At 35.1% G+C, this 12706-nt stretch overlaps 1 protein-coding gene across 10 annotated transcripts in view; it reads right to left on the bottom strand.

The window, feature by feature from the left end:
- Nucleotides 1-12271, bottom strand: part of LOC147499726 (ARM repeat superfamily protein) — a 28070-nt gene extending 15799 nt beyond the window's left edge. For all 10 annotated transcript variants that reach the window (XR_015196028.1, XR_015196032.1, XR_015196030.1 and 7 more), the window contains exons 1-18: nucleotides 12067-12271; nucleotides 11763-11948; nucleotides 11076-11165; nucleotides 9595-9668; nucleotides 9299-9454; nucleotides 8694-8814; nucleotides 8423-8478; nucleotides 7306-7360; nucleotides 6550-6606; nucleotides 6325-6426; nucleotides 4127-4207; nucleotides 3659-3711; nucleotides 2607-2676; nucleotides 1934-1997; nucleotides 841-989; nucleotides 624-751; nucleotides 483-540; nucleotides 107-204 (exon numbers count right to left, since the gene is read on the bottom strand). Coding sequence is in view for 4 of the 10 variants with exons in the window: in XM_086561517.1 (XP_086417643.1) it covers nucleotides 107-204; nucleotides 483-540; nucleotides 624-751; nucleotides 841-989; nucleotides 1934-1997; nucleotides 2607-2676; nucleotides 3659-3711; nucleotides 4127-4207; nucleotides 6325-6426; nucleotides 6550-6606; nucleotides 7306-7360; nucleotides 8423-8478; nucleotides 8694-8814; nucleotides 9299-9454; nucleotides 9595-9668; nucleotides 11076-11165; nucleotides 11763-11948; nucleotides 12067-12171 (1703 nt within the window). In the remaining 6 variants the exon portion in view is untranslated. The remainder of the gene's footprint in view (nucleotides 1-106; nucleotides 205-482; nucleotides 541-623; nucleotides 752-840; nucleotides 990-1933; nucleotides 1998-2606; nucleotides 2677-3658; nucleotides 3712-4126; nucleotides 4208-6324; nucleotides 6427-6549; nucleotides 6607-7305; nucleotides 7361-8422; nucleotides 8479-8693; nucleotides 8815-9298; nucleotides 9455-9594; nucleotides 9669-11075; nucleotides 11166-11762; nucleotides 11949-12066) is intronic.
- Between the last annotated feature and the right edge of the window lie 435 nt (nucleotides 12272-12706).

The following is a 12706-nucleotide window of genomic DNA, read 5'->3' as shown; positions in this document are numbered from 1 at the left end:
ACGTAACTTTTCACACTAAGGGAAAAGCTCGGCAAAGTATTCCAGATTTAGAGGGGTCAAATTTCGCCAATAACCTACATTTTGAACCACGAACCTAACAACATACCTTTTTCTTTCAACTTCAATTGGCATACTAATTGTGAATTTGCAGAGGGAGGCAAGAAAGGAGTTCAACGGTTCCACAGAATGAAGAACACCACAGGCCTGCGATATAATCTCAAACAATCATTGGCATGTGGCTTGCAACGAATGGTGTCAATACTCTAACCACAGGTTATTAAATATAAAGCGTGGATATATGGAGCACAAGGATGACCTTTTCTGATTTAATGATGCCAACACTTCTAAGAAAAATACAAAACACTATAGACATTTGTCCACAAATTTTGTAATATATAAAAAAAAACCATAACAAAGTAAAAAAACCAAAAAATTGAACAATCTGCATAAGTTGTACAAAAGTATGTCTAATCTATAATTACCTGAGTGAAAGCCTGATATCCTTTCAGTATTTCCAAAATAATAGCCTCCCCCTGCGACCTATAATCAGAAAGAGATCAGGCAGCTGTATTGTACCTCGTAAAATAATTTATCACAAGCTCCGAATAGCCATCTCAACATACCTCATCAAAATTAGGGACAACGCATCAAGGATTGTCAACCACATTGAATCAACCATCGTTATACAAAGTAATGCAGTTTGCCCAGTGCACTTCACTAATTCATCACTATCACAGATAGGGGATTCAAGCTGGATATTAAAAGGAAAGTAAAAAGGAATCATAATTATAATGTGATGCACAAACGCCCATAAAGTGAAAAGAAACGAATGATGTTTACCTCACCAGTATCCACAACTTCATCTGTTAAAGTAGCCACTGTAAATATAACACCCAAAAGACCTTCAACTGCCAAAGTAATCGCATGGGCTTCACTAGCAACCATGACTGCAGCGTTGGAAGCATCATTGTCTAGGCTCCACTCAATTCCTGAAGAATATAGTATCATCAATGACACCAGTCTCCATATGTCAATAAATGACTCATTGAATTCCATATCAATTAGGACAATTGAATAGAGTAATTAACAGATTGGAAATTATTAAAAACATGTGTAGAACTTTAGAAGTACCCATACTACAAATCCAAATACATTATACATATGTGACAAGTCTAAATGTCTTATAGGAAAGCTTCTACAATCTTTTAAATCTGACTTTTAATTTATCAACAATGTTTTTAATAAAGATTTTCTGAAAACTCTTTAAGCAACACCAATTTTAATGAAAATCCAACTTGTGCATCAGTGGCATGACAACACGTCTACCCACCCCAACATCCTCAAGGCTTGACCAGTACCACTGTACACCTTAAAGATAATTATTGATAATCACTACTTCTACACTTCAAATTAGGTACTTAGCAAACTAAGAATAAAGAACATTCAACACCCAAGTTATTAAACAACATCTACAACATACAAATATACCTTCTACAAAAACGAAAGATGTGGTCAGCTGGTACTAACACAAACAACAAGCAATAAGTTATTAATATCCTGTGTGGACAATACTTCTAACTTAAGTTTAACTGTTGTCACACAATGATTCAGCTCCCCCGTAAGAATGTGTGCCTTGTGTGGCAGTAAATGATTGCTAACTGACTGTTTTTAACTTAATATTTTACAATTTTTTGAAATAATAGTAATAATAATCATAATAATAGATGAAATAATTATAACAATAATGATAATAGTAAAAAGGCATGAAACTTTGCCAAATGCCTAATTGCAAGTAAGAACAGCCAAAAAAATACCACCAATGGATTAAGTGCCGTTCCAAACACATTGATAAAATGCATAATGCAAAGAATACAAACAAGCAGCATCTACAATACAATGAAAGATTAGACAAAATCATAGATAAATAAGATACCTTTAGCTTTGCTACTAAACATTCCTGCAACAGCGGCAAGGCTTTCCTCACTTGAATCTGCAACCTATAATACGTAATAAGAGTTATGAAACTCTGAAGGCAATGCACTAGTTCTCACACCATGTCACCTAAATCTTCACATCTCCAAGATTTGTTTTTGGCAACATTGTCCTGATGCGTATTTCTAACTAAAGAAGAGAAGGGTAAAAAAGACGGAGGAGGCTAAACCATTGTCCTCCACACAAATTACAGAAAGATCGTGGCAGGAAAGGGAAGGGAGAGAGGGACGAAAAACTGTGGATGGGTGCAGAGAGTGACACAAGATCTCTAAAAAGCTCAGAATGATAGAATATTAGAAGAATTACTATTTTGGGTTAGTTAGTGTTACCCCCCCCCCCCACTAGATGAGCCAATTAGGATCCCCCCTTCAACTAGATGGGCAATTAGGGTCTCCCCTAATTGGCTCATCTAGTAGGGGGGTAATACTAGTTAACCCTACAATTTTCAAAGAAGACTAAATACTGAGCAAGCGCAGTCCACCTGGCGAATTTTGAGAAGTGGAGTAAATAGTTGTAAAAGGCCATTGTGACGTCCTCTTTACAACAAGAAACGATAAACTGGAACATAGACAAAGTAATTGTGAACAATACAAAATATAGTGTAATATTCTCACCTGCAAATATGAAACAACTCTTGCAAGAGCTTTTACCATGCCCTCCACGACATTTGTGTTCTTGGGGTTCCTAGATGACAATCAAGCAAAGTAACAAGAAGGAAACTTTAATATCTTCACCTTGATTTTGACTTGGACATCGTACAAGTGGAGCAATTTCAATTTTAAGATTACATAGTCATGGACCACTTGAGATGTTGGACAGCAAGGGCTTGAGTACCCATGCTATCTAATATTGATATATGAAATAGGAATGTGGGCACTACAGTACAAGAAACTGTCAGAATTACAAGCACTGATCCAGTACACTATGTGGTGCGACTATGCTGCATCTCAAAGTGACAAAGTATCAGTTGTCCGGTGGACCATATCCCAATGAGAATAATAGGGCCATTTTGGTGTCAAAATTAAACTCATTTTTTCCATTGTTTGTCTATTTTACAGGTATGACGATTACACAGTTAACAGAATAATGTGTACATAAAGTTAAGCAAGTCGTCTGAGACTGAACCCATGACCTCTGTGTATATGCATCTTCTCCCCATCTCCCCCCACTCCCAACTCATCCCTGTTTTCCACGTAGCTATGCAACAAGGGACGGCGTTTCCGTAAAGTATGCCCTCGGCCCTTCTGACAACTAAAATGGTCAGCACCAAAGACTTTTACAAAAGGTCACAAGTCTCCAAAAAAAACAATAGTGTACAGTGTATGTACTTATAATAAGAAGCAATGAAAGCCCTTCTTAATGCTAGGTTCAAGATACAAATCTCAACCACCATATAGAATGCCACAGTTGCAAAACCAAAAGAGAATGTACAGTAAGGAAAGGTTCCATACCACATTAGAAACTTGAAAAGGGCACACTGTAAGTTGGAACAGTATTGAACTAATTTATAGATTATGATACAGAAGGTTCGCACATATTACCAATCACAATAATAGTTGAAAAAGGCTTAGCAATTATATATCACTACTCACTAGCAATCAACATGTATCAATGAAACTAAAAGTAAAAAATATATGAAAAAAATGGACCAAACTTGATAACTTACATGTCAAAAGTCTGAAAAAGAAGACGAAGAGTTCGTACTTCAACACAGAAGCCCTGACATACAGAAAGTTCAAGTATCATTTACTTGTGCTGATACACCTACTACTGAATAGTTTATGATAAGCAGATCATTAGCAAATTCGGTAAGCCTAGATGGGACCATAGTGCTTCGAATTTGATTTTCTTTCCTTTTGTGTGTATATTTACATTAGGTCTAATTGCCACTGATGATTCCAGTAAAATAGATTTGTCTGTTGCCTATAACCTCAAACAGTCATCGCATCATGAGTTTGTCTTTCTATATGAATGTACGTATCTACCTTTACACCTTTGGAATGATCAATGAGACTTACTGGATTCAACAATTTCACTAACTGGATTGTTGAAGTACGAACTTACGCATCAGACTTACTGGATTCAACAATTTCACTAACAATGACATATACATAGTGGGTACTGAGAACATTACCCTCAACACTTCAAGAACAAGAATCCGGTGCCACAATGGCAAATCCAAAGTTGTAACCCTTGTCAACATACTGAGGAAAACCTGCCGTACGGAAAAACCAATACGAAAAGGCACAGATCATCTACACAATTACAAGTTTCTAAATGGTATCTACACAGTTACATTTAGTAAAGAATAAAATAATTCAGAGCCTACTTCACATTTCTAAAAAAAGATGCATTGGTTACTGTTATGTTATCAATCCTAAGAATTCATTAATTAAGAAATAAAACTTAGAGGAGATGAAGCGGCAGTGATAGAAACAGTTCAATAGAACACTAAAAGGATAAATTTGAGAAACAGTCTATTAATAATGCGGAGAATTAATAACAATTTTCGTCCTAGAAGCTTTTTTCATAGAAAACTCTTTCAAAACATCTTAGAAACTTTCGAAAACACAAAAAAAAAACACTTTCCTAGCCTATCTATACAAACCTAATAGAAAACAAAAACAAAAACAAAAACAACAAAAATAAAAATAAAATAAATCTAGACTTATAGACATTTTCTAAATATTGCTTAAATAACATAAATGAGATTTCCTTATTTTTAGTATATTTCGTTGACTAAAAACGTAAAAAGTAGTTAAACCATAATAATGCAATAAACCATAGGCTCTTTGTCCTACATTATCAGGGGTATCCAACATCATAAAAAAAAAAAGGCCCAAATGTAGTTAAGCAGTGGAAAACGACAGTTTACCAAGTCAAGCATGCAAAGTCAGATAGTAAACCAAAGTCAGGAATCACAAGCTACATATTAGTAAATGTCTACAATGGAACAGAGTCAAGACAGCAGTTTGAGTATTGCAGTGTGCATTCTCATGAGCAACAAATTACAAGGATTGTGATAAAAGCTCAACTACAATAGCCCTCAAAAGCCTTAAAAAATACCACTGAAGATTCAGTATGCAGAGTATAGTCCGAGAACAATTTCAATAAAACTGTAAAGACAAACAGATGTTCACTCCTTGGTGAAAAATTGCATAAGGAATACAACTGTTCAAGGTTAAAACTGCAGTCATGCAACTTTCCACACCACTAGAGTTATTCATTAATCATTATTGAAAAATACTGATGAATAAGTTTCAGAGGGTGGTCTTTTATGAATACTTGACAGAGAAAGGGTTTATTAACTGGTGAAGCTATTTATTTAAGAAAATTACTTTAGTCATGAAACTAGCCAAACAAAGACATTATACATATAATGACTAGAAATTGCCCGTGACTTTGTCACACCATTTAATTTGGTAATCTAAGTTGGTATCTCATTTTAAATGTTAACTTACACATACATGGTAATTAATTTGATGTACAATTCCAATTTAATTTGTTTTGGCTTCTTTCAGTCGCCTTGTTCAAATGATCGTGTTCAATTTGAACATATTGAACAAAACATTGCATAATTGTCAAAAATGTATGTTTTAATTATCTAATAAAATTCATATTTGTAGAGCTACCAATTATCATGTGATTATGTGCTTCAATTGCAACTGTTTTTTATGTGTTCGAAAAAACCAATGGATCATAAGGAGCTTCATATATGTGTTTCCTAAAACCCAAACCGTGCATTAGCTCGTCGGTATTACTCTAATTTTGATCCTAGCTAACAAAATTTATAAAAATTGTCTTTACCTTTGATATTTTTTATTAAATTTTGAAGAAAGCTCCATATTACCTTATATATTAATTAAGCTGTTTCTTGACCCTCTCAGTCCGTCATTCAAATTTGATTAATCTATTGTTTGAATTTATCTAAATCAATCTGAACAGTTTACGTGAATTACGAATTACTACAGTATAAAGGAAAAGACTCTTACGTGAAGCCTTAAATTTGGGATTGAAGAGGGATTTTATTTCCTTAATAGTTGAAACTTAGCACAATTGTAGTGCCGTTATTAATTATGAGTTTGTCTCCTATATAAACTCGGACTGTTTTATCCCATTTTGAATCCTCAAACTTTGGAGTCCTAAATTATTTGTATACATATTTCGAGGCATTAAATTAGATCTAAGTCATAAGTTAACTTTGGGAGTTTCAATTAGGCCACTACTTAATACTCAAATTCCTCGAGATCAATCTGCTCTATTATGTTGGATTGATTTTAGTGGACCTAGTGAAGTGTGACTTTTCAGAATCCAAGAATGAGCAACACATACCTCACATTCTGTGACAAGAGATGAACTGTATAGCCTGATGACATGGGCAACAGACCGTAAGACCAAGCGACGGAAAGAAGGCTCTCCTACTTCACCATCAAGCTGAAGGACATAATAGGCAGGAGGAAGTCATATGGCAATTCCTTTTAAAATAAATTATTAAAAGAAAAGAAAAATATGCCCATCACTGCTTTTACAATTTGATTATCATAAATGCAATTTTACCTCGACATTTGTCCGAAGCGAAGTCATGAGAAGTGAGCATATTTGATGACGCAAGATCTGACAAATTTTCAGAAAGCCTTTGTGATTGTCACAACTAAATTGACATGTAAAAGAAAGAAAGTTTTGAAATGCAGAGACATGGATCAAGGAGTTTCAATGTCCAAAAGCCCAAAATTGCTATGTTACATGGACACTCCATATTTCAAAAATAATTTGTGTCACATACGTATCCATGTGTCTGGGGCAGACACACACACATATTGTATGTGAAATACCTCAATTTTTTATATTTTGCCTTGCCAGACACTTCGCATCCGTCTCAGATACAGACACATGTACCCGTGTCAATGTAACCAAATTTGTATAGATTGAGATAATTCATATCACCAACTTGTATTCCAATTAACGTACTATAGAGTAAGATAATCTATACCACCACAATGTATAAAACCAAAGGAAAGGATATTAGCTATATTCTACATCAATTTAACACGTGGCATTGTAAAGAAATATAGGGGGCAAGTGTTCGGCCATTTACAAATGATTTGAATCTTTAGATTAAGTGTTTCCTTTATAGAGTGGTTCCTTTTTGCCTGCTTCAATGCACTTTAATTTTTAAACAAACCCACCTTTCCCAGTGTGAGCCTGCCTAAGACCATGTGTTTAAAACCACTGAACACGAGATCTTAACAAGGAAAACAATTTTTATCAGCCTGCCTCCAAGACATTACCAAATTAAGTAATTTGAGAAATCACCTGTTGGTATGACGCCAAAGTCCTAAAGATAGCCACATAATTTGATAGAATGAACCTGCAGAAAGCAAGCACCCATGACAATCTGACCAATCTTGTTTAAAATCAAAATGTAGGTCAATATAAAGAAGCATGAACCTTCCCCCACTTTGAAAGTATTTCTCCTCCCTCTCTCTTCACACTTTAGATCTCTTGAAGGAGAGTTATGAGAGAGGGAGGAGATCATCCAGTTTTTGTAGTGTTTCTCTACAACTCAACCCCCTTTTTTATGCAAAAACAAGGTACCTAGTTGTTTATCTCTCAAACTCTTTCACCTAAGATTTGCTTTGATTGATTTAACCTTACATAATCAGCAGGAAACTATATCAATCTAAATACGATGATTGAATACTATTAAAGTATTTAGCTTCGTTAGTCCACTTCTGGATGTCTCGTATCAACATCCCCCACTCGTCCAAAGTGGGGCAACAAGACTTCTTCATTTAATTATTATATCTCCTTATTTCATACTGAGAAATAAAATGTGCGGCCAACGAGAGCTTGTGATTTATAAAATCCAATTGTTGCACATAGACCGCAATTATATGTTGACATGACACGTGGTTTAACGCTTACGGTCCACTAGGACAGATTTTGTATTAATAGATGTGTATAAGATGTTATTGCATTAATACGACAGTACATGACTTATAATCATATTCTCCAAATTATTTCCAAAAAAATCATTTTGAATCATTCGGTTCAAAATATTGTTTATACTTTCACCATTTCAATTTGAGCGTGTATTACGATTCGAGAGAACTGGTTGTATTATATATGTATATATGTAGGACGCAGCTTAAGATAAGGTCAACCACAAAATTTCCAACCATTGAAGATTACTGTCAAAATCGACAATCAACTAGACACACCAATTTGCAATAGCTTGAATATCACATATGATGGGACCAAAATAATATTTTTTTTATGAGGCCCGTCTATAAGAGTAGAACTCATACAAACTTAGTTGTCCTAACTTAATCTTTTATGGTAAATTTTCAAGACAAAAACAACATATGATTTCACGGACCACATTGCATGTTAAAGTGTAAGTCTGTAACAAGAGAAGAGGATTCCTCACTCTAAAATATCAAGTGCAAACGTCCGTTGAAGAGAACTGACCCGTAACCAAATTGCCTGGCATGATGCAAAGGAAATGTTAATCTTCGGTACAACTTTTTACAAGCAGACTATGATACCTATCTATAGAATCACAATTTTAAGAGATCGACTGTGAATTGGGAAGTTGGGAAAGCATAGACTTCAATGTAATGTTCCAAAAGCTAACATCAATGATACAGGGATATGGATATAATCAGCAAACACAGTACTAGTTTCAAAACAGCACATACAGATCCACCTGCAGCTAGAGCTGTCAGGTCTTCAAGCAAACGAACACCAAGCTTTCCTACTTTAGTCAGACTCTCACGCTTCAGCGATGACCCTCCAGAGACAAATTCACTCTCCAATGACCTGTCAGTTCTTCTGTTAGTTAAAGTGACAGACGAATGGACTGAAAGTGCAAATTCCATATTTCCATGCATTTTGAAAGAGTACCCTACACAACTTATGAATATGTAGGGTGTTGACAGTAACGGATTTGCTGATCTGCATAGTATATAGTATTAACGTACATTCTCATGTAAACTCATTGCAAAAACGCCCCTTGTGGGTGTTCCTTGAGCCCAACACGGGACCAACATACTTGGGTGATGTGGAGTAAACGAGGCCTTTGGGGCTTTGGGCCAAACACACTACCCTACTCTGATACCACGTTAAACCTTGGAGCATCCAACCCAAAACCAACTGGTGATGAGTGGAGCGACCCACCCCAGGAACTATATATTTTTATGCAAGGCTATAGTTATCCCTTGTGGGACTATACTAACATCTCAACAAACACGAAAGTGAAATTACTGAGAAGCAGTAACTAAATGATGTCTTAAAAAGTACTTACTCTGAGCGGTTGATACTGCGATTAACATCTCCACTGACAGAACTGGATCTAGATACATGACTTGAAGAACTCATCTTACCAGCAGGAAGTGACTCAGCAGAGATAACATGATCAAAAATCAACGCAACCGCTTGCCTAAAGGTAGCAGCAGCGGTACTGTATAAAAAAAGTTCACATGGCTAAGAAAATCTGGGGTGAGAAAGGTAAGAAAGCATCTACCTTACATCAAATAATCGATCAAAGGTAAGAAAGCACCTTACCTTACATCAAAGGTAAGAAAATCATCATTAACTTACTTGTGCACGTTATCAGAGGATCGATTATTTTCAAGAAGCCGGAGACAGATGCCAAGTGCTTGAGACGTATTTTCCTGACAAAATCAATGAAGATTGCATTCTAATGTTAACTGATCCTTTTCTTTCTTTTCTTTTATTCCACAAAACAAGATACTTCCACTTTGGCATTCACAAGATAACATAACATACATATAATTAATGCACATCTATCAAATTCAAAATGATGACATGAAAACCTTTTCCTTGACAAAATTAGAAATTTTTCCAAATCACACATTGCTATATTAGAAATTTGAAGCATTCTAGTTCAAGGAAGAAGAAGTTACGTTTCCCAGCTACTAATTATTTGGAAGAAAGAGTTCTTTGGAAATCAAGTTAGACACTTGGACAGGTGGACCTACTATATGGCTATACATCCTATAATACATTTTCAAATGCAAGACTGCATGTTGTCTTGGATTTGTCAAAAAGGAATGGAAAAGGAGAAACGATACTTTTGCATTCTAGTAAGTCGCAGGTGTGGGTCTCCTAGAAAACAAAATAAAATTTTTTATACAAAATAAAAAAAAAAAAAAAAAAAAAAAAAAAAAAAAGGACAAGGCGAGAAGGCTGAACCCTTAGTTATTTAAAAAACATATAAATAATGAAATACGAAGACATCCTCTGCACTTAAAAAAAAACAATGAGCAAGACAGAAATTTTGTAAACCTACTAATGTAGTGGACAATTGGCAAAGAAATATAGGATGCCTCACTAGAACGTTCAAATAAAGGGTCCAGTTCGGTTAGGCAAAATTTGGTTCTATGATGATGCCTTTAAACGAAGGCTGTCCGTTTGGATGAAAACAAATCCAGCGGAAATTATTCTGCAGTATTTCTTCTTCTTCTTTTTTTTTCTTTTGGCACAAGTGATCTCATTAATTTATCAACGACTTACAAGAGGTTTTCAAACTATGGGTCCTCGTAGATGCTACTTGGCCTCCAACCCACCAACACCACGGATACAAAATAATCCTCAGATTACCAGCATAGATCATTTATATATAAGGTCTTGAAAATTCAGACCTGGGCATATTGATGTTGTTAGTTTGCTACTCTTATTATAATAATACGTGAAAGAAAAGTAAAACTTTAGACACAATGATTCACATTTCACAATAAATGTTTCTTTGCAATTCCATTCCAAATGCCATACAGACACTGATTAATAGTAGTGCATAGAACAATATACATTTTAATCCCTATTATACATGTGAACTCTGTTTCTACTATTGTAAATAATGGTTTACATGGCGTACATATTTAACTACATAAAGCAACTTCAGTAGAAAGAATCTAAGAAGACATTAAAGATGTACAGTTCAAGAGTACCACGTATCATATGAGAGGAAAAGGAAAAAGAGGACATTACTGGCCATTTCTATAGAAAGCAATCAGGAAATAGAAAAGGCAAAGAGCAACATAACATCACAAAGCAATTACCTCATTTTCAGGATGAAGACGTGACTGAAAGATTATAAGTATAGTCTGTAAGGTCTTAAGCTGAACAGTCTCATCAGCAATTTCAGCATGCTGAATAAATAAAACCATAAAAAATATATCAGCTTCAAAATGGATATGATCATCATTCAGTAAAGAGAAAATAAATTAACACAAAGATTATTGTACAACAATGAAGGAAACAAAATCGTAAAAGATATACTACTTATAAGTTATAAGTACTAAGACTCCGACATAAAAATTTATCAACCATAAAGCTTTATCACTTGCTGCATACACTCATCTTACAGCGTATCGCTGGCCTGGTGCTACAAGTGCCAACCCCACTCTCTATTACATTGCAAGCTATCAGCACACGTTGCTGTGCCTGTAGGTGCCTTGTCTGTTTTTCCCCATAAACCACAACAATGGTGAGATACCACTGGATTGGTGTAACAAATTACTGATTATAGAATCTGATACAATCTCGTTAGTAACCAAAATCACTAGCCTCCTAACTAACCCACTAATATTAACTACGTCGATATAATGCCTAGATAATAGGAGATACTAACTAACTCAAATCAGGTATTCTAAATATAATTATCCTATGCACCTCAGTTATATATTCCAACAAACAGACACACTCTAATACACCTCAATAATAATTTGACTGCCACCAAAACTTACGTCTTTCAGAGTGTGCAATATCTCCTTCAAAGCCGTGGGTTGAACAGCATCATGAGAAATAAGCTTTTGCATACAAGAAAGTCCAATCACACTCAACTTTACAGTTTTAACCTCACATGCCATCAGAAAAACACGTAACACATCCTCATTATGAGATATTTCATCAGGACTAGTCATTAACCGTAGCTGCAAACAAAGTTTATAATAATCAGTAAACAGATCTAATAAGGTTTGATATTTCGATATATATAAATAAATAACAGATCTCATTTTTTAAGTAAGTGATTTGAGTGTTTAAATGGACCTTGAGAATAGCGTGTTCGGCTCCGTCTTTGATAGCGGGGTATCTGCGACGAGCTTCGGCTGATAAAGCTCGTAGATCTGATTCGAGGACTGTCATGAAAGCCATTTATTCAAAATGAATTTTTTTTTTTTTCACGATTTCAGCATTTTGAGATCAGAGAAAGAAATGAGAAGTGAGACTTTGATTGAATGAATGAGAAAAAGAGTATCTGTCTGTTTTTTTTATATATATATATGACCCGGTAGAAATTAGGCGGGTATATATTCCCCTAAAGCCCATAAGTAATACAGGCCTTCGGTACAAAAACCGATAATGGGCCCAATAAAATGTCAATTGCTAAAATGCTCATCTCATTTGCCATTTTTGTGGCCAAATTTGGGCAAGGGAAATAACCGATGATTTTGTGATAGTTTTTAGACACCATGGTCGGAAGTGTAAAGAATAAGAAGATGTTGCGCGCTGTTGAATTGCAAAAGCATATTTTCGAGTTTTGGAACGAAGATAGTATGCGTGGAGCACAACAAAAGGCTGGTGGTTTTGGGGTAAAATTACTTTTTAATAAATGAGTGACTACAACAAGAGAGGCTAAACAAGAATAATTCAATCTCAAAGCGGGACAAATGCAGCTGATATGCTGAAG

This window comes from Coptis chinensis, chromosome 5 (assembly GCF_015680905.1).
Source record: "Coptis chinensis isolate HL-2020 chromosome 5, ASM1568090v1, whole genome shotgun sequence".
NCBI lineage: Eukaryota > Viridiplantae > Streptophyta > Magnoliopsida > Ranunculales > Ranunculaceae > Coptis > Coptis chinensis.
The sequence above is the reverse complement of the archived record's forward strand: the minus strand, read 5'-3'. Positions and strand labels throughout refer to the sequence as shown.